Below are 22,689 nucleotides of genomic sequence, written 5' to 3' on the forward strand. Positions count from 1 at the left end.
TTGCACGGAAACTAATGGTTTCATGGTTATTCTTTTAATTTACTGCTTAAACACTTTCCTGCCTTTAATATTATATTGGGCAGAGAAAATAAATCCATTTTTCTAGATCACTTCATTTGAGAACTCATCAATGATGAAGAGGCATATATGGCTGTTTCTGACTTGAATTTATTTTTGTGTGTGACTCGGTATCTTGGATCTAACAAGTAAGTTTCTGCAGTAGCTAAGAATTATCCTCTCTACCTCTGTTCTATTCTGCAAGCACCTTTTTTCAATTGCTTGGACTCTTAACTGCTTTCTTCACCCAATAATTTGGGAATGCTTGCTTGGCAAGCATAGCATGCTTTGAGTGTTCTTTTGGGTGCCGCCTCTGTCTTCCTTTGGGAGGATTAAATGCTGCATGTTCTAACATTTAAAATTTTCTAGGGCTTGGGCTCTTAGACACATTAAATGGGAATGAACTCTGTGTTCTCTTGGACATGGGTTCTCTTGGGGAACAACAATAGAGGCCAGAGAGGAAGAGATACTGGACTGTCTCCCTGTAAGTTTTGTACCCTGTCATGTTATTATCATATTATTATATATATCATATTACATTATTATGTTATTATTATCATGTATGGGCATACACAGCTTCTTAAAAGAGTGCTATCAAACTTATACCTCTTGCTGGTAGGCTCTACAATTACATCAGGCATGGAGTCATGAATAGGAGAAATTATTCTGCTCTAGTATGTTAAGATTTGTTGCAAGAGATAGTCAATGACTTTAGCCCAAACCCTTATAATCTCCAGGGACAAACTGACTCCCTAGCAGCCGTGGTTCTACAGCAGCTCACAGCTGCTCAGACAGGGCTTGGCCATGACAAAGAGTATATGGGGGTTAACAGATCAGGAAAAGTCCAAACTAACATCCACAAATTAATCTTTTATAAGGTCTCTCATAGAGAACAAGTTACTCAAGAATGGCTCTTATGGGGAGAGACATCTGCTCCTGGCTGTCTTGACTGCTACCTTTCCTGGGACCCCTTTCTAGTAAAAGAATTCCTGTATTTTTCAACCTGCTTGTTAAGTCTTGTTTCTTCTAGACTGGAGTCCATCAGATTACAAATGGCCATTTAAAAAGATGCTTTATTTAAACTGTCCTCTAGTTTTACCATGGACATCTTGTGTGCTTGGAGGATTCCAGACTGTCATACTTCACGCTGAGCAGAAACAGTCTGTAGTAGTCATCATCATTTATGTTCTCTTACAGAAGTTAGAGATCACATCGAGAAGGGGAATGAGAGAAAAAGGGGAACTATGAGGTAGACGAGGATAAAACTAACAGACATAACACATGGCAGATAACATGTGTCCCATATGATGGTGTTTTTTTTTTTTTTTTTTTTTTGTCGGTCATGGGGCCTAAACTCTGGAGCTGGGTGCTGCCCCTCAGTTTTTCAGCTCAAAGACTAGCACTCTACCTCTTGAGCCACAGCACCACTTCTAGCTTTTTCTGCTTATGTGGTGCTGAGGAATCGAACTCAGGGCCTCATGTGTGCAAGGCAAACACTCTACCACTGAGCCACCTTCCCAGCCCTCATGGTGTTTCTTGTTCTCACAGTGCCTCAGGATTCTGCTCAAATGCTGCTTCTTTCCATAATGCTCTAAGTTCCCATTCAAACACTTCTTCCCATTATGCCCTGGGTACCTGATAACCAATGGAAAGAGCTGAGGTGACACATACAAACCATCAAGCAATCAGTGCAAAGCCCAGGAGAGGAGATTTGAGGGGAGTCCTATAGTATAAAACTGCCCTCCGAGAGGATTCACTGGTCTTCTTTGGACCCTTCTTCAGATGGACAGTCTCACTACTTTCTTTCATGGCTTTCCTTTCACAATTAAGTTTAAAGGTAAGTTTAATTAAGTAAAAATTAAGTTTACTGGAATGTTAAAGAAAAGTTCTGTGAAAGATAGTAGTAGAAACACTTCATCTGGAGAGGGGGAATAAGGAGAAATCCCTCCTTTTACTCTTAAATAAGCTTATTTTTTCTTAAGCAATTAGATGAATATAACTTAAAATTTTTGTGTTTTCTAATTACCATATAACCCAATGATTCCATTGCTAGCTTAAACATATATTCATAGTAGCATTATTCATATATCTTCACATTCAGAATATATGAAACAAAGCCCAACTAATGAACAAATATAATGTGATATAAATATATAGGATTCAACTACAAAAGAAATGAAGTACAGGCTATAATGTGGATAAAGCCATTATCCTAAATAAATATAATTATATATAAAAGATTATATAATATATGGCTTCATTCACAGGAACGTTCTTTCATAATAGGCAAATTCTCAAACACACAAAGTAGACTAGTGGTTCCCTGAGCTTTTTTGCTCAAGGCTAGCACTGTACACTTTGAGCCACAGCATGATTTTTTGGTGGTTAATTGGAGGTAAGAGTTTCACAGACTGCCTGGACTGGCTTTGAACTGCAATTTACAGATTTCAGTCTCCTGATTAGCCAGGATTACAGGCATGAACCACCAGAGTACAACTTAAATCATACAACTTTGTACATGCTATATTATATACCCATTTTAAAGTAGTTTTGTTGTTACTGTTTTGTTTAGGGACTTTTTACGTTGGGAATTTAACATTTTTTTTAACAAGTCAGCAAGAATCTAGTGAAGACCTAATAATCCTTTCTAGTCCTACATTCTCTAGAACTCGGCACTGCTGAACATTCTCTTCAGTTGAGATCCTTTGATTACGTGTCAAACTCTACCTCCAAATTCTCCATGTAATGGATTTCTTTTGCCTCTTTTTCATTCTATAACATCATCCATCCCAGTGTAGGACACCAGGTCCCATTACCAATTTAGAAGTTCTGTTCTTTGCTATCTTCTCCTACACTATTGTGCCTAACAATGACTTGGCTTCAAGCAATATTCTCTCACTTCTGCCCTGGTTCTGGTCCCTTTTCTGTTTCAGAAGTACTTAAGGCAAACTTGTTATTTCTCAAGTGTAACTCATAAAGTAATACTTTTATTAATAAACTACTTGGTACAAATTCCTGGCTAATTAAGCATTTTATAAAGTCTCAGTCCTCACACCAACTCTACAAAATAGCCCAATCTATTTTCCAATGAGAAACCTGAAATTTACAAAACTGTTGTGTTCTTCACCATTACATCACTAGGGTCTCTTAACTAATTAGCAATTCCAAACAATCGGCTTCTCTCATCTTGTGAGAATAATATTAATATATTAATGTATTAATAATATAATTAATATATTAATAATATAATTAATATATTAATAATATTATGGTATGTGCTTGGAACCTTACATTTGATTATTCTCTCTCTTTACTCAGTTCTATTTACTTACTGTCATTATGATAGTTAAGAGGAAATCCTCAAGTCAGTACTAAACATTGGGCACTGAAGAATACTATAAGCTTCAGATTCAAAACCCCTATGTTTAAAGTTCTAACTCTAAAGATTACTTGTTTGAAAATAATGAAACTAGTTTTAATATTTCTTATGGAATTAAATCTCAGTTCATCAAGTAAAATAAGAGATTCTTTTCTTCCTTACAGCCTCACCTTTGGCTGGATCACCAAGAGTAGTAACAGCACTGCTACCAACACAGAGTCCACGTTGACATATCAATTTTGCCTTTAAACAAAAGATACTGTTTTGTTTATTACCAGTCTTGGGATAAGCAAATTAAACAGTGGGTACATAATCTAAAAATATTAAAATACAAAACAAAGCACAGAGCAAATTCATACAATTGTCTTTTGATTAATGATCCAAAGACTGTCATAAGCTTTTTACCATTTCTCTTTTTTTTTTTGTCAGTTGTGGGGACTGAACTCTAAGCCTGGACACTGTCCCTCAGTTCTTCAGCTCAAGGCTAGCGCTCTACCACTTGAGCCACAGCACCACTTCTGGCTTTTTCTGCTTATGTGGTGCTGAGGAATCGAACCCAGGGCCTCATGAATGCAAGGCAAGCATTCTACCACTGAGCTACCTTCCCAGCCCTGCTTTTTACCATTTCTATTATCAAAAGTGTCACGAAAAAAAAATTCCACAAGGTCATATTTAAGTATTCTCTTGAAGGTTTCTTGCTTTATAACTATTTAATTTGAAAGTGTCTTTTTTAGTGTAAATCCACATATTTTAATTATTCCTTAGGCAAATATGTCTTTGATTTTTATAAGCCTGTAATGTAACCTACATAATTATATATCTATATTTATCTAGCTATCTATTCCCCCCCCCTCTTCCCCCCCAGTTCTAGGGCTTGAACTCTGAGCCTGGGCACTGTCCCTGAGTTTTTTGTGCTTGACTAGTGCTCTACCACTAGAGCCACAGAACCATTTCTGGCCTTTTCTGTTTATGTGGTACTTAGGAACCGAACGCAGGGCTTCATGCATGCTAGGCAAACACTACCACTAAGCCACATTCCCAGCCTTATAAATTACTTTTTAATATCAAATGTAATTGTATTGATAGATTCCTCCTTCTTAGATACTACACATATCTCTGGAGATATACACAGTGCTTTCCTTTTCCTCCAATTTAGGCAAGGGAAATTATTAATAAAAATGTTCAATCTTTAAACAATTAACTAGAATACTGAATAAGAAGTGTTCATCTTATTATCCTCAAAACCATGCAATTTAAATCTGAAAAACCCCCACAGAAATAAACACTGATTAATGAAAAAAATGTCCATGCATTCAACAGCATTGAAACTGTAGTATTATCTGGCTTATGTAACTGTAACCCCCCTTTTATAAAAGCAATTTTAAAAATTGTAGTAATGAAACAAACCCATATTCATATAAATTTTACCACTTTTTTTATTTTAATTTTAATTTTTTGTGAACATACTGTACAGAGGGGTTACCATTTTCTTTTGTTGTTCTGTCATGGGACTTGAACTCAGGCACTGTACCTGAGTTCTTTTGCTCAAGGCTAGTGCTGTACCACATGAGCTACAGTACTACTTCTGGTTTTCTGGTAGTTAATTGGAGTTAACGTCTCATGGACTGTTCCTACTCAGGCTGGCTTCAAACTGTGATCCTTAGATCTCAGACTCCTGAGTAGCTAAGATTACAAGTGTAAGCTACCAGTGCCTAGGTAGAAACTTAGATTTTAAAGAAGAACTGTAAAGTTCTAAAAACTTAAATCTGTTTCACGATTAGATTTTAGTATTACTTACAATGACACTCTACTAAATAAAAATACAGGTCTTCCTACAATCTCATAAAACTAAAATACCAATATTTATGGCTAACAATATCACTAATTTTATACAATCTGATTTTCTTACCTGATTTTCAGTTTCAAGCAGGAAAAACCCGTAAGTTTCTTGAAGTTCTTCCTCAGTATAATTACTTGTTTGTTTTTGTTGGTAAAAGGCTTTGTACTGTATAAAGAAAGAGAATATATCCTATAAACATACTGCTTACCTTTTTTTTTTTTTGGTCTGTCGTGGGGCTTGAACTCTGGGCCTTGGCACTGTCCTTGAGCTCTGCTCAAGGCTAGTGCTCTACTACTTGAGCCACAGCGCTACTTCCAGTTTTTTTGGTGGTTAATTGGAGATAAAGAGTCTCAACGGACTTTCCTGCCCAGGCTGGCTTTGAACTATGATCCTCAGATCTCAGCCTCCTTAGTTGCTAGGATTATATGAGCCATTGGCACCTAGCTCTCTTACTAATTTTTTTTTTGGGGGGGGGGGGGAAGAGATCCTGGGGCCTGAACTCAGGGCCTGGACTCTGTCTCTGAACCTCTTTGTACTCAAGGCTAGTACTCTATCACTTGAGCCACAGTATCCCTTCTGGCTTCTTCTGGTACTGAGGAATCAAACCCAGGGTTTCATGCATGCTATGCAAGCACTCTACCACTAAGCCACATTCCCAGCCTCTCTCTTACCAATTTTAAGAACTAATTTGTTTTTAAATCTATCATCTCATATGTTTAAACACACACGTGTTTACTTAAGTAAACACATTATTCTTCTATTCCCTAGAATGTATTATCTCCTAAGTGACCATTTCCAGGGATCTTTTATCTGATAAATAGCTAAGAAATTATCTTAAAAGTTAGGTACTAGTGGCTCACATCTGTAATCTTAGGTATTCAGGAGATGAAGATCTGACCATTTTATTTTGAAGCCAGCTCAGGCAGAAGAGTCTGAGACTTATCTCTAGCCAACAAAAGAGCTGGAAGGGAGTGCTCAGCAATAAGAGCACCAGCTGTGAATAAAAAAAGCTGAAACCCCAAGGCCCTGAGTTCAAGTTCTAGTATTTCACACCCAATAAAATACTCTTAAGACTTAGGTTTATATGTATATATGTGTGTGTGTGTATACATATATATTATGATGAATTCATTTCCCTTGAAACTAAAGTAAAACTAATTCACAAACACAGAAAGTACCAAATACTTCACCTCATTTAAGAAAATGTCATTTTTCACAAAAGTCACTTGACTATACTGAAAACCATGCTCAGATGCAGAATCCAAGTAAGAAGTGTGGAGAATTGAAACTGCCCTCTGGAAGAGAGAATCTGAACTCAGAGACACTGACTCAAAAACTGTAAAATACAAACAAAAATAATGTCACTGTTTAAGATAACCAAAGATGGCTGAGTGGCACATAATGAAAACTCAATAACTTATTCCTTTCTTGTGTGACATATGACTAAGTAATTCATGATGTGAAAGACCTGTCATGTAAAAAAACTAACCTACACAAATTGTAACTGAGGATGAAATTAGCACAGAAACGACATATGTACTGCTATAACTCTTAAGCATGTTGGATTAAAGCTGTGCATGCTATTAAGGCATATGCAATTCCAGTGTTGGGATACTGGTCAGCAACTGCTTAGGCCAGTGTTTCCATCTTTAGTTTGTTTTTGTCACCACCCCCGCCCCCCTCCCCACAACACACACACACCTAGGCCATGTTCTAATAAAGTTGCCCTTTCCAATTTCTTGTCAAATTCCCAAGTAAACCTGTTAGGTTTCAAGGGACCTGTTATTTCTTACCTTCCAAACACAATAGAAATAATTTTATTTCTGCTGTTTCCCTGCAGCCAAAAGTCTACAGAGCTTTACTTTTATGGCTTGTATTATAACTTTCTTTCACTTCACATAATTGTACCACTTTTTTTTTTTTGGTAGTGCTAGGGTTTGAACTCAGGATCTTGCACTTGCTAGTGAGGGATATTACTGCTGAAGCCACATCTCTAGCCCTGGATCTTAATTTTTGTCTGGATGGTCTTGGACTGAATCTTCCTATTTACATTTCTGGGTATGAAAGGCACATGCCACAGTGTCCAATTTGTTTAATGGCTAAGATGGGGTGGGGGTCTTCATGATTTTGAGGGGGGCTTGGGCTGGCCTCCAACTCTGACCTTTTCTGTCTCAGCCTCCTGAAAAGCTAGGATTGCATATATAAGCCATCACACCCAGATCATTTTTTAAAAAGTACTTCCATCTATCCATACTCTTATACTATCTCCAGAGACTGTGATATGCTTGTCCTCTGAAAGATATGTTTCTTAACAGAGTACTGACCCAATGTTTCCTAGAAGAATACTGACCAGAATCAGCAATTTTCTACATCTCTATATCTTTTAACACTTTTTCCCTTCAGCAAAAACTAAATCTTATTAGTTTTATTACCACTATAGCTTTTAAATATTTTAACTTTCTTCTATTATTTCTAAATAAAAATGAAATCACTTACAGAGCACTGGAAGGTTTGGTCACATAGTACAAGTAGGCATATTAATAAGCTTTCCTACTTTTATTTAAACTCTTCCAATTGCATTAAAGTTCAAACGTTAATAATAAAAATCAGTTTTAAAAATTACCTTATGAACAACAGATATAATAAGTTCTCTGTTGTTACCTAAAATTAGACTATCAAGGAAATGCATACAATTTTTTCAAGAAATTTCATTTGGACTTACACTAACCTAAATACTTCAGCTATCAGAATTATTTGGGGAGGGGTGCTGAGGTTACTACCCCTGAGCTTCTCTTGCTCAAGGCTAGTGCTCTACCATTTGAGCCACAGCACTACTTCCAGCACCTTTTTTCGGGGGGGGGGGGGGGTATTGGTTGTCTTTTGGAGGGGATAGTTTATTGGAAGTAAGGGTCTCACAGACTTTCTTTCCTGGGCTGACTTCAAACTATGATCCTCAGATCTCAGCTGCCTGAGTAGTTTAACATTATAGATGTGAACCACTAATGCCTCACTCAAGATTTTTTTCATCATTTAATAAATTTCCTAACATCAACAGATATAAATAGAAAGCAAGAAAGGAAAATGAATGAAGCATTGTAAGGATTTAGTGAAGCTAGCTAGAATGCCTAATCTATATATTCTAAGTTTTACTTTTATTTTTGTTCAGTTTCATTTTCCCTTTGAATGTCAGCACCATGAAAAGTGAGGTTATTCTGAGCTAGTATATGGTATACCAGCTTCTCTGAAGGTTAGGCAGAAGGGTCACTTGAGAGTAGGGGCTCAGGATCAGCCAGGGACTCAAGCTCAAAAACAAATTTTTTTTTTGATTAGATTCAAATAACAAAACATCAGTGGTGACAATGTTACAGTTTTTAAAGCTGTATGACTCCAAGAAAAATGGAAACCTGTGTGGTTTCCAAGCCTTCAAATCCCTTTGCTAGTCCAAACACAAACCAAAAATCCTTTAGAAGTTATGATTTTGGGAAATTTCTATGGACTGTTATTTATAAAGGTAATTTTCAACCATCTAAGGCTCAGTATTTGAGAAGCATGTCACTCACAGTTGAAAAGTAGTAAAAAAAAAAAAAAAAAGACAACTTTAAAAATGAAGACTAGTATTACTGATGGCTCCAGATTTTCTAAGATGTGAATAGGTATGCATATATCTTTAAATTTGTAAAGTGATGAGTACCATTTACCTCCCCATATTTAAATAAATCATGTACAATGGAAACTAAAAGTAGTACAAAAGGCGGGTGCCAGTGGCTCATGCGTGTAATCCTAGCTACTCAGGAGGTTAAGATCTGAGGACTACAGTTCAAAGCCAGTGGAAGGAAAGGCCCTGAAATTCTTATCTCCAATTAGCCACAAGAAAACCAGAAGTAGAGCTGTGGCTCAAAAGAGCTCAGGCTCAGCACCCAGGTCCTGAGTTCAAGCCCCACAACCCACCAAAAGAAGGAGGAGGAGGGGGGGGAGGGAAAAGAAAAGAAAGGAAAGAAAAGAAAAGGAAAAGAAAAGAAAAGAAGAAAGTAGTGCAAAAGAAGAGTTTCGTCTACTTAACTTTAACATGGGTTTCCCAAATGCAATGTGCTCATAGAATTTTTCAAAGTGTGGGAAATGATTCATCACAATTAAGCTGAAAGACATGATTTACAAGTAAGAACCGGTGCTGGTGGTTTAGGCTTGTAATCCCAGCTACTCAGGAGGCTAAGATGTGAGAATCGCTGTTCAAAGCCAACCCCTGGCAAGAAAGTCCATGAGATTCTTATCTCAAATTAACCACCAGAAAAGAGGAAGTGGTGCTTTGGCTCAAAGTGGTAGAGCACTAGCCTTGAGCCTTAAAAAAAAGTTCAGGGCCGGGCGCTGGTGGCTCACGCCTGTAATCCTAGCTACTCAGGAGGCTGAGATCTGAGGATCGCGGTTCAAAGCCAGCCCGGGCAGGAGAGACCGTGAGACTCCTATCTCCAATAAACCACCAGAAAACCGGGAGTGGCGCTGTAGCTCAAGTGGTAGAGCGCTCACCTTGAGCTGAAGAGCTGAGGGACAGCGCCCAGGCCCAGAGTTCAAGCCCCACGACCGACAAAAAAAAAAAAAAGTTCAGGGACAGAACCCAGTCCCTGAGTCAAGCCCCACAACTGACAAAAGAATTTTTCTTTTCACTTACATGTTTTTAATTCCAAAACTATGTACTTATGGCTAAAAATGCCCTCTCCTTTAGGTCAACACTTCTCAAAGAGTAGGGTATTTCTAAAAATCAATACTTGCCAGGCACTGGTGCTCACACCTGTAACCCTACTTTCTTAGAAGGCTGAGTTCAGAGGATCACATTTTGAAGTCAACCCAGGCAGAAAAGTCCATATGTGTGCTTTTTTTGGTGGTTAATTGGAAATAAGAGTCTCACAGACTTTTCTGCTTACACAGGTTTCAAACCGTATTACTCAGACCTGTCTCCTAGTAGTTAGGAATACAGGCACGAGCCACCAGTGGTTAGCTTATAATGTTGTTTTGACTTAAAAAACACATAAAAATAGGGGCTCAAAAGAATACAGAAAATTATTTAGAAATGCTGAAACTAGCCATAAATAGTGGCTAAATCAGTTGTTACTGAGGTTGGGAAGTAGAAAAAGTAAACTAAATTACATTCGAAAAAGTTTGTATTATATCATTTAAAATATCTCTATTCAGGCTCAGCAACAGCTATGTGCGAAGCTGAGAATGGGAGGACTGAAGTTCAATGCCTGCCTGGGCAGGAAAGTTTAAAAGACTCCTTAAACCTACAGTTGGGTGCAGTAGCAAGCACCTATAAACCTTAACTACAAGGGAAGCTGAGTTAAAAAAAGATTGTGGTTGCAGGCCAACCCAGGAGAAAATGTCTCTAAGACTCCATTTCAATCATGGAAAGCTGGTGCCCACCTGTTATCACAGCAACAACAGGAAACCTAAAATAGGCAGATGATGGTACAGGTGTTTGCCTAGGAAGAAATTGAAACCCTATCACAAAAATAATGAGTGAATAACTATAACCCCTCTGCACAGTATTTTCACAATTAAAAAAAATTGTTAAAAAAAAAAGTGAAAAACACCAGAGCTAAGGTATGAATCAGTGGTAAAACACCTGCCTAGTGTACATGTAAACCTGAATTTAAATCCCCAGTACCACCCCCCCAAAAAAAGAATTTTTTTTCAGTTTAAATTAAAAGACAATAATTAAAATAGTTTTGGTGACACATGCCTGCATTCCCATCACCTTAGAGTCATCAGCAAGAGAATGGAAAATATAAAACCAGTGAAGTGGGATGTAGTCTATATTCAATCACCTATCAATTTTAGACTGATTGTAGAAGCTGTAGCTACTAGAAATTATAATAAAAAACAATTGTGTTATACCACCTAAATTCAAACTAAATCTCTTTATAATTCTAGTTTAGGATTATTCATAATTAACTTACAGCACTTAATTTAATACCTACTGTCTTCTGATAGAATCCTTCTATTAATATTCTCTAAGACAGAATGTGAGGGTGGTTTTAATTCATTTTCATCACATAGGCCCCTAGAATTGTTGTCATGGTCCTTTTCTTTGTTAATGTCATAAATGCTAAAAAGAAAGAAAAAAATGGATGACAATGTTGAAAGGGATGCCACTAATCAAAATGCATTGTATTCATAAACTGCTTTGTTGAATGGCAACTCCTTTGTACAATATTTTTATTTAAATATTTAATTTTTTTTTTTTTTTTTGGGTCCGGTCGTGGGGCCTGAACTCTGGGCCTGGGCGCTGTCCCTCAGCTCTTCAGCTCAAGGCTAGCGCTCTACCACTTGAGCCACAGCGCCACTTCCGGCTTTTTTCTTTTTGCTTATGTGGTGCTGAGGAATCGAACCCAGGGCCTCAGGCATGCAAGGCAAGCGCTCTACCACTGAGCCACCTTCCCAGCCCAATATTTTTATTTTTAAAATAAAAATATTTAAAATATATGTAATACTCTAACAAAGGAAAAAAAATGATCCAATTTACAACATATCTACTATCTAAACAAATGTTTACCAAGTAATTATGAATAAAGCTATAATGCTCATTTTTCTCCTTTAATGAATCTCACAGCCAAGTACTGAATTTGCTCTGTATGCAGTAACTTAGTTTGAAATACTTTTTCGAGAATCCTCAATTCCTAATCAGAATTTTTTTTTTTTTTTTTTTTTTGTCGGTCGTGGAGCTTGAACTCTGGGCCTGGGTGCTGTCCCTCAGCTCTTCAGCTCAAGGCGTGAGCTCTACCACTTGAGCTACAGCGCCACTTCTGGTTTTCTGGTGGTTTATTCGAGATAGGAGTCTCACGGTCTCTCCTGCCCGGGCTGGCTTTGAACCGCGATCCTCAGATCTCAGCCTCCTGAGTAGCTAGGATTACAGGCGTGAGCCACCAGGGCCCAGCCCTAATCAGAAATTTTATACAGAGAAATAAATTACGCTCATAGGAGTCACTTCTCCCTCACTGAAATTTCAAATTGAAAAGCAGAGATTATAAATCCAAGGCAATTTCACTTGAACATGTCCATTTATATATACAATGCAACTTGATCATGATACTGTCATTTTTCTTTTCCCTCCTTTACCAAACTAATCTCATCAGGTATCCTTGTTCCATTTTCACACATACAAAGCTTTTTTACTGTAATCAGGCCTCTCTTCCTCCCTCTCTGTTCATTCCATCCCACCTACACCCCAGAGAAAACATGTTCCAACTCTTAATATTCATTTTTGTTAAAAGTGCACATTAACTGTTCTGAAGTTTCAACATGGATATCTCACACATGAATATATCATATTTTAGATTGATCATATCTGCACACATATAAATACACACATATATTTAAAGCATACACAATCTTTCATTCTTATGTTTATTTTTTAGGTCCAAAATTCACATGAGAACAAACATGACCTGTGTTCTGAGGACTAGCTTACTTCACCTAATGAGGGTTTCCAGATCCATTCATTTCCTTGCAAATGGCCTGACTGTATTCTTTATGGCTGAATAATCTGGTGCATATGTTGACAGGTCTAGATCTATCTATAGTTTCTTGATCCATGAGCTGCTCCATAACTTGTGAACAGTACTATAATGAACATGATTATACAGATGCTTCTAGTATATGCTACTTTTGCTATATCTGGTTGGTGGGTTTTGGGGGGAGAAATTTCCATAAATGCTTCCCATAAAAGTTACATAGTTTACATTCTCATTAATAATATATTAAGGTTCCCTTTCTCCATCCTCATCAGCATTTGTTCTTATTCATATTCTTTTTTTTTTTTTTTGGTGGGGTCAGTCAAGAACTCAGTCATGAACTCAGGCCTTGGTGTTGTATTGTCCCTGAGTTCTTTTGCTCAGGGACAATGCTTTACCACTTTGAGCCACAGCACCACTTCCAGTTTTTGAGTGGTTAACTAGAAACAGTCTCACAGGGACTTTTCTGTCCAAGCTGGCTTTTAACTGATCTTCAGATCTCAGCCTTGTGAGTAACCAAGATTACAGGCGTGAGCCACTGGCACCAAGCTTTATTCATATTCTTGATGGTCACTCTGAATGAAGTGAGATATAATCTCAGTATCATTTTGATTTGCTATGGCCAGGGAACGTTGAACATTTCTTTATGTATTTATTTCCATCTGTACTTCTTTTGAGAAGTGCTTCCTTTAGGTGTCTATTTTTAGAAGCTCCCTACATATTATGATTATTAGGCCCTGCATCTCCACTTCTGTTTTTTAATGTGGTTAACTGGAGATAAAGAGTTTCATGGACATCATGGCCTGGGATGGCTTCAAACCAAGATCCTTAGATCTAAGCATCCTGAGTAAGTGACGATTACAGACATGAGTCACCAGCACCCAGCTTAAATATTTAATTTTTAAAAACTGGTCCAGTCACAATTATTTTCTGAATAATTTTTTAATCTTTCACAAATGTGATCTCTTATGCACATGTGTAAGCATGAATGTGCATGTGTGCACACGCACACATATACAGTTTCTTTTGTTCCCAGCAATAAATCTATTTCTACCAAGCTCCTTTTATTTTCTGTTTAGCTTGTTTCCTATTTGGTGTTTTTCATATGGAAAATCTATCAAATGCCTGGTAATTTTTGTCGTGCATGTGTATGTGTGACGCAGTAAATGCTGTCTAAAAGCTGTAGTGAATAAACTGTACTAAGGACAATTAGGAACAGTTTGTTATGAAGATAAACATAACATGTTGCATCAATTCAATTCCTAGATATTTACTCCATAGAAATGATAGACATTTTTCCCCTCTTTTTTTTTTTTTTTGAGACAGGTAAGTCTTAATATGTACTAGGTTAGCCTCATCTTACAGTATGTAATTCAAGCTGACCTTGAACCCTCCAATCTTCCTGCCTCAAATTTCCCAGTCCTGAGGTTACAGGCATGCACTACCATGTTCATTCTTGAACACTCTTTTTGACTAGCAACTCTAGTCAAGATCTGGTCTGTTCTGATGGGGATGTAGTTATTTAATCAGGTTAAGATCTGGGCTAGTCAGTTTATATAGAGAATAATCCTTTAATATTCTGCTTAGGAGCATATCAACTTGTTTATTTCTGGGAGTGAAACAGAAAAAAAATGGTTCTGGATTTTACTGTTTAACATGTTGTCTTCCACTTAATTCTCAGTTTCACTTAGATGCTTCATCCCAGCTCAATTCTCTAAATAAAGCCTGTCTAGTTTATGTCTCCTGACTATAAACCTTCAGTCTTTTCTCAGTGTAGAGGGAAAGTAGCCTCTAGATATACCAAAGCAGTGAAGGAGTCCAGCTAGTCAAATTATGACAGTCTGTCCTATTTCCACTTCACTCTTCCTTGAAAAGTTATACCTCTCCAATTCTTGAGCTTCTTCCAGATTCTGTGGATAATCAGTTTGCTTCTTTGTTGGCTTACTTCCCTTTCCCATTTACCATTCTCTAATTCATTAAATCATGTAATATATTCCCATCTATTTTCTTTGTAGTTTCTCAAATATTGCTTTTGTATAGGTTCTCTTTGCTTTTTCCTCCTAATCTTTGTGGATTTACACCAGGAGCTGGGAATGTGGCTTAGTGGTAGACTGCTTGCCTAGCCTGCACGAAGCCCTGGGTTTGATTCCTCATTACCACATAAACAGAAAAAGCACGAGTGGCACTGTGGCTCAAGTGGTAGAGAGCTACCCTTGAGTAAAAAGAAGCTCAGGGACAGTGCCCATGCTCTGAATTCAAGCCCCAGGACTGGCCAAAAAAAGAAGAACAAAAACCATTTCCAGTGTACAAATGGACATGTTAAACTAGAACTGTCAGTTTAGCTCATCTCAATCTCTTCAATTAAAAACAAAACAAAACAACAAAAAGCTTCCAAGGGTTGGGGATGAATTTAGTGCTAGCACACTATTTTACTGTATGCTAATATGTACAAAACCTGATTAATTAATTAGTACCACACATAAACTCAGTTAAGGCTGGTTGTTCTGCCTCGGTGTACTGAGTATTCTGCCTTAGTGTACTAAGATTACAGGCATGTGCTACCACACCTACCATATTTATTTAAAAAAGGATAACCCAGGTGCTGGTGGCTCACGCCTGTATTCCTAGCTATTCAGGAGGCTCGGATGTGAGGATCATGGTATGAAGTCAGCACAGGCAGAAAAGTTCATGTGATCCTTATCTCCAATTAACCAGCAGATAGATGGAAGTAGAAGTTCAAGTGGTAGAGCACCAGTCTTAAGCAGAAAAAGTTCAGAGATAGTTCTCAGGCTTTGAGTTCAAGCCCCATAACTGGCACACACACAAAAAAAAGGAGTAACCTATAGTGCATATGCATTCAATTATTTACTCAAATTAACAAATAATATAACCTCAAATTGATCCTCATTCTCTTAAAGCATCTTACCTTTTTTTCTCTAGGCTTTTTGCTGGTTATTTTGGAAATGGAATCTCAGGGAGTTTTTTTTTTTTTGCCTAGATTAGCTTTGAACCTTGATCCTCCACATTTCAGCATCCTATGTAGCTAGGATAATAGGCATAAGCCAATGGCACCTAATAAATTTCTTTTATTTACTTTGAGACATGATCTTACTGTGTTACCCAGACTGACCTGCACTCCAGGGCTCAAGCTATCTTCTGGTTTCAATCTTTTCAACAGCTTTGACTCTGGCAAGAACCACTATACCTTTCACCAGCCTACCCCAAAGTAGTTAATTATTTATACATACATATTTATAATTACTTTGCAAGTACCATTTTCCCTAATAAACCAGTATTTCCTAATAAACCATCCCTATGATGGGAGGAGTTATGTTTGGTTTACCAATAATTATTCAATATTCAGGTCAATGCTTTCACATCGTAAGTATTTAATAGACATGCATTTGTTAACTAAATATTCATCCTTATATGCAACCTGTTCTGAAAGTTGGAAAACAAAACAAGGCTTCTAATTTTTTTTTCTTACAAAGCAAGTAAATGCTAATAACAAAACTTGACAAATATATAGACCTACATCTTAACGACTATTGATTCTCAAGTCTTAAGCACATCATGTGTTGACAAAGATAATCTATTAAGCATTAAAAGTTAACAGACATCAATTAATGATCAATAGAGAAATCAAAGAAATAAGAAAAACTATAAATTTAATGAACTATACTAGTTAATTCAAAGAAAACAAGTCACAGAAACACTGCTGTGGCATGAGAAGATAGGTAAAAGGAAGTTACTATGTAATTCTTAGTAGATTTCTTATAATTTGTAAATTTCTATTGCTGCAGCTTATTTCTACTTGTTATTTTTAACTATATTTAAAAATAAATTTAGCTGCTTATTTAATAAGACAGAAAAAGTACTACCGTGAATTGTTTAGGGAGAAAAAAAAGCAGATTAATCGTCATCTTACAGTGTAACACTCATCAACATCTAATATTGGTCTTGTTTTTCCAACTAGCTTCCCAACACTAGATATAGCTTCATGAATAAAGGGGCATTTTCATTTTCAGTGGTGTGTCTTGATCCCTTAGAACAGGTATGCAGTAGGGATTCAATACATATTTATTTAATCAGTTAGCTTCTCTGATGATTGTTAGTTAAAACTCTTTGCTTCTCAGTGTCCTCAGAACAAAACAACAGCTCTTTGCCTTATATATAATTTGGTCTTTTTTTTTGGGGGGGGGGGGAGGAGTGCCAGTCCTAGGTCTGGATCTCAGAGCCTAAGCACTATCTCTGGGCTTTTTTGCTCAAAGCTAGCACTTTACCACTTGAGCCACAGCTCTACTTCTGGCTTTTCCGTGGTTAATTGGAAGAGTCCCACAGGTTTTTCTGCCCCCCCCCCCTCCCCTGGCTTTGAACTTAATCCCAGATTTCAACCTTATAGGTGTGGGCTGGGCTCTTGGCTCCTGTTCTTTATTTTGTCCATGCCTTTCTATGAAGCTGTGGCCACACTGATCTATTTTCTAAGCTTTGTCCAAGCTGTTATTTCTAAGGGGACGGTTTTCTCCCATTCTCCTAACTAAGCTCCTACTTGCTTAGTGAAACTTGTAAGTCATTCCATCTAAAGTATGTTTGCTTTAAAAAAAAGAAACTCTCCTTACACATGCTATTATTTCATGGCTTTTGTTTTGTTTTTGGATGGGGGGGGGGATAATCTTTCTTCCCTACTAGAATGCCAGGTGCATAGAGGCAGACACTATGTGTTATTCACCAAAGTCCCTAGTGTCCAGGGAAGCTCTTAGTACTACAGCAGATAATAAAACTCTATAACAGAAATTACCTTTGAGTAGGCCAAATGAAGGGAATTTTGTATTTTCTAAAATCTTAGCATAAATACAATCCAGGAGAAATAAAGCTACTCTGATTTCAGAAAAAAAAAAAAAGACCTTTCACAGCTCTACCTAGAAGCAAATTTACAATTTTTTTGGGGGGGGGGGCAGGAAGAGGCAGAGAAAGCAACATAAGCCCAATCAAGACACATAAAACAAAGTGCCCCTATTAAAAATTGAAAATACCAGCTGGGCACTGGTGGCTCACACCTATAATCATAGGAACTGGGGGGAGGGGGGGGGGTAAGACCTGACGATTGTGGTTCAAAGACAATCCACGCAGGAAAGTCCATGAGACTCTTACATCCAATTAACCACCAGAAAACCGGAAGTGGTGCTGTGGCTCAAGTGGTAGAGCTAGCCTTGAGCTGAAGAGCTCAGAGACAGTGACCAAACCCAGAGTTTAAGCCCTACAACTGACAAAAAAAAAAAAAGTCTCTAATGTGCAAAAGTCTTAAGTATGTGCCAGCCAGATTCATGCACAAAAGGAATAATAAGTTACTATTATTTATTTGAAGCGCAAGGTTCATTTGGAATCACTAGTCTACATTTCAAAAGACAATCTCAGCAGATTATAGAGGTACTGGCCCATAACCCCAGCACCGGGGAGGCTGAAGCAGAAACATGGGTTTGAGGCCAGCCTGGGTTATACAGTGAGGCTTTGTTGCAACAACAACAAAACCAATCTCAATTATTGTAGATCTACACACATGAGTCTCTGTCAAGGCATCTGACACCATGACACAATCTATCAAGAACCAGGAATGAAGGCACTCAGTAAACCTTGAAGAACCATACAAACATGTCTATTATCACCTGGTCTCCGTCATCACCTGGTTTCAGCAGCAGGGGCTTGACACGACCCTGGTAAAGCTTCATTCTCAAACACCCTCAAACCTCCTACCAGGTAAGGTACAGCACAGAATCGATCCATTCTCAAACACTTTCATAGGTGAACCAAAGGAGCGGTCCTCAAGGGGTCTCTGGACTGTCTCCGCAGCTTCAGGGCATTCGAGGCCACCCCTCTCCTTACCCCATGGTGTATGGGGGAGGGGGCTCTGCTCAACCCGCAGCCCTACTGGCCCCCTCCCGCCCTGCCCGCAGGGCGGCCAGGGCAGGCCAGCACCGGAAGCAGGGGGACGGGGGCGGGGAGCCGGTGTTGGGCACGGGGCGAGCAGTGCCTTTTGAAAGTCAACAGGGTGGTGGACTCCGGGGCTCCACGAGCTGACTCCCTCCCTCCCCCACCCCGCCAGAGGCGGGGAGCTCGACAGGGGCAGCTCTGATCGATGCGGGGGAGGGCGGGGAAGCTCGGAGCCGGGGACGCCTACCGACCGGCGACCAGTGCGGTCCTCGGAGCTGACGCCGGGACGGTGACCCTGGGGAAAATCGCCGCTGGGGGATGGCTTCTTGTGTTCCTTTACACTCTACAAAATCCGGTTTCTTAAGCGTTCTGTCCACAGTGAAGGTGGCCTTTCCCACCGTGTCTGGAGATTCAATTTACAAAAATGAAAGACCTATTGAATATGGGTGCGAATGCTTTATGTACCGGCTTCTGAAATAGGGCTGAGAGGAGGAGTGTTTTGCCTGATCTAAGAACATCTTTACCTCCGTCTCATTAATATTATGTTTCACTAGGGTTTTAACTTACTTATTCATTTCCCAAGTGAAATCTAACTAGGAAATCTTACGTGGCTGAGACAATTAAATTAAATGAATAAATAATTATGTACATGCTTTAAATGTTATTTTAAATTAGAAACTCACTAGCTAGTGAAGAGAAACTAGTGTAAAAAGTTTTTGGAAGGTGGGTGCAGTGGCTCATGCCTGTAATCCTAGCTACTCAGGAGGCTGAGGTCTGAGGATCCTGGTTCAAAGCCAGACCAGACAGGAAAGTCAGTGAGACTCTTAGCTCCAATAAACCACCAGAAAATGGGAAGCTGTGGTGCTGTGGCTCAAAGCGTCTCTTGAGCAAATAAAGCTCAGGGACAGGGGCCAGGCCCTGAGTTCCATCCCCACGACTGACCCCCCCAAAAAAATGTTTTTAGAGACTATTATGTAAAGTGAATCTTACAATGTAATATAACTTTTTCATTTAACTACAGTTTGGTTACTTTTGGGTTTAATATTTGGCTTCTGAAGATTGTTTTAACATTCTCAAAATCCATTCTACTGTAAAGTTAGATTAGTATAATATTACACTTAGCTTTTTTTTGATATGCTGTATAGAAAGGCTATGTTCAAGATTATGCAATTTTAGAATCAGTTCATAGTTTATATGGTGATATTTTTTGTTGTTGTTGCTTCTTCAGTGCTTACAGGCTGAATTCACCATCTCAGGCATGCTTGGCAAGCACTCTACCACTGAGCTACACCTCCAGCCCTTTATGGTGACTTTTTATGACATCTATATAAACCTTATGACTACTGTTCTAACTCTTCATCAAACTGGATTTGTAAGTTTCAAAATTAGTAACTGATTGCATCAAACTCTCTACTGTATCCCACTCAATGCTTCTGACAGATAAATAGACTTCCATAAAGGTAGGTTTCCTCAAGTGAACAAACCAGGCTTCAAGATTGATGGTTAAATATTTCTCCTAATGAGGGAGGAGCAGGTGTACATCACAGGTTCTAAACAGGGTCTATTTCACCATGCCAAGGAATAGAATACAGACTAACAAGGGACTTAGTTCTCCAATTAAGTGTTATTAAATCTTAAGGTAAAACACAAGTATGCCCTAACACATTTCTTATGATAAGCCATTAAAAAATTTTTAAAACAGGGGCTGGGAAGGTGGCTCAGTGGTAGAATGCTTGCCTTGCATGCATGAGGCCCTGGGTTCAATTCCTCAGCACCACATAAACAGAAAAAGCTGAAAGTGGCGCTGTGGCTCAAGTGGTAGAGCACTAGCCTTGAGCTCAAGAGCTGAGGGACAGCGCCCAGGCCCAGAATTCAAGCCCCACGACTGACAAAAAATAAAATAAAATAAAACAAAAAATCCAATTGAGTAAAGGATAAAGGCTAAAGTTAGTTGTTTCAAAAAGCTAATACTAAATCTTTTAGCAAGAAAAAAGAAAAAAATGAAGATGTGAACATTTGTGAACCACAAATACAGGGAAAAGGTTTCTAAAATTATACATTATCAGAAACAATTTATACAAATATACTTTCAATTATGAAAACAGTAATCGGATAGATAAGCAAATCCGTAAAACTATTATTTGAATAAAACAATAATGATGAAAGAAAGCAGCTCTATCCCTTCTTCCAAAAGACCAGTTTCAGAGATTATTCTACTTAGCAAATGATCAGAAACCTGAAAGTCTGGCAATGCATTCTGTTAAGTAACTTACAGGAGACAAAATTTAAAAAGAAAGAAGACACTGTCATGCAGACGATGAAAGATTAATCGTAGTCCATTACAGATAAGTAAGAAAGGGAGACTCTTTTTTCAGGAATTATGAATAGGCAACAAATACATTTTAAAACATTTCCAATTCACAAGGTTAAGGCGGCAAGCAATCCAGGGAGTTGAACTGTAGTTCACTTGGTATAGTGGTAGCTTTGTACACAAGGTTAGGGACAGCACCCAGGCCAAGTTTAAGCTCCAGGACTTGAACACAACGAAAGAAGCCAAACAATCCAAGCAAGATAGACACATCACAAAAACAGCAGAATGCAGGGGCTAGGAAGGTGGCTCAGTGGTAGAGCGCTTGCTTTGCATGCCTGAGGCCCTGGGTTCGATTCCTCAGCACCAAATAAGCAAAAAGAAAAAAGCCGGAAGTGGCGCTGTGGCTCAGGTGGTAGAGCGCTAGCCTTGAGCTGAAGAGCTGAGCGCGCAGGCCCAGAGTTCAGGCCCCACGACTGGACCCAAAAAAAAAAAAAAAAAAAGAAACAGCAGAATGCTAAAGACTCCCCCCCCCCAAAAAAAAGGAACAGCAGAATGCTAAAGACTAAGAGAAAAATACCAAAAGCAGTCAGAGAAAAAGGAATATACCAACCACAGGTGACTTAACAGCAACAATGTAAGTTAAATACACAGGAATAAGTTCTCTAGAATGCTAAAAGACAAGCATCAATTAAATGAGTGTTCCATGCAAAAATATTTTTAAGTGATAGTGAAAGACACTTTTAGGGTTCATCAACAAACCTTCAATAAAAACCTTTACAAAGAAAGTATTTTAATATACAGGAGGAAGATGGGTCCAGCTGGATAAAAGAAACAATGAAGTCTGAATAATGAAGTAGTAAAAATGTAGGAAATATAAACAAGCATTGGTTGTAAACCACAATAAGCTAGTTAGACACTCATCTACCTGGTATCTTATCTCTCCAGTAATAAATTTTAGAAGAATTCAAGCACATGGTAACAAAAAGTTATAACCACAAAGAGATTGGATGAAATGAATGATTCTAACTAAGAAAGGTTTAAAGAGATTAGTCAAGGGTGCATATTTCTAGGAAAATTCTAAAATTTTGAAAGTATACAATTTCCAAACTAGATGAAAAAATGGAATAAATTAGCTTTTTTTTTTTTAGCAGAGCTGAGGACTGAAGTTAGAGCCTTGCATTTGTCAGACAAATGCTGCTGCTCTTCTACTGCGAGAAATCCCCAAGTCCTGGAACATTAATATAAAAAAGAGAGGTAATAATAAATAAACAATGAAAAAATGCAAAGACCCACTACATTAATGCAAATGGGTCAAATGTTTCAGAGCCAGAGAGACATGTGTATGGGGGAGAGGTGGAGGGGCCGCCAGTCCTGCAGCTTGAACTGAAGAACTGGGCCCTGTCCCAGAGCTTCTTTTGCCCAAGGCTAGTATTTTACTACTGGAATTACAGCTCTCATTCTGGCTTTTTGGTGGTTAACTGGAGATGAGTCTCTCATGGATTTTCTGCCCCAGCCGGTTTCAAACTATGATCTTCAGATCTCAGCCTCCTGAATAGTTAGGATTATAGGCATGAGCCAGTAGCTTTCAGTCTCAATAGGTTTTAAAATAAATGTAAAGGAGTCTAAATTGCTGAATGACAGGCATATGCTTCAACATCAATGAATCGCAAAA

General features: G+C 38.3%; 1 protein-coding gene across 1 annotated transcript in view; it reads right to left on the minus strand.

Moving 5' to 3' along the window:
- Tasor2 (transcription activation suppressor family member 2) overlaps nt 1–18,663 on the minus strand; it is a 63,439-nt gene extending 44,776 nt beyond the window's left edge. The window contains exons 1-5 of the mRNA XM_042685900.1: nt 18,659–18,663; nt 11,246–11,373; nt 6,467–6,612; nt 5,346–5,441; nt 3,607–3,679 (exon numbers count right to left, since the gene is read on the minus strand). Coding sequence (XP_042541834.1) covers nt 3,607–3,679; nt 5,346–5,441; nt 6,467–6,612; nt 11,246–11,373; nt 18,659–18,663 — 448 coding nt within the window. The remainder of the gene's footprint in view (nt 1–3,606; nt 3,680–5,345; nt 5,442–6,466; nt 6,613–11,245; nt 11,374–18,658) is intronic.
- Between the last annotated feature and the right edge of the window lie 4,026 nt (nt 18,664–22,689).

This window comes from Dipodomys spectabilis, unplaced genomic scaffold, assembly GCF_019054845.1.
Source record: "Dipodomys spectabilis isolate Male_0828 unplaced genomic scaffold, ASM1905484v1 ptg000096l, whole genome shotgun sequence".
Classification (NCBI taxonomy): Eukaryota; Metazoa; Chordata; class Mammalia; order Rodentia; family Heteromyidae; genus Dipodomys; species Dipodomys spectabilis.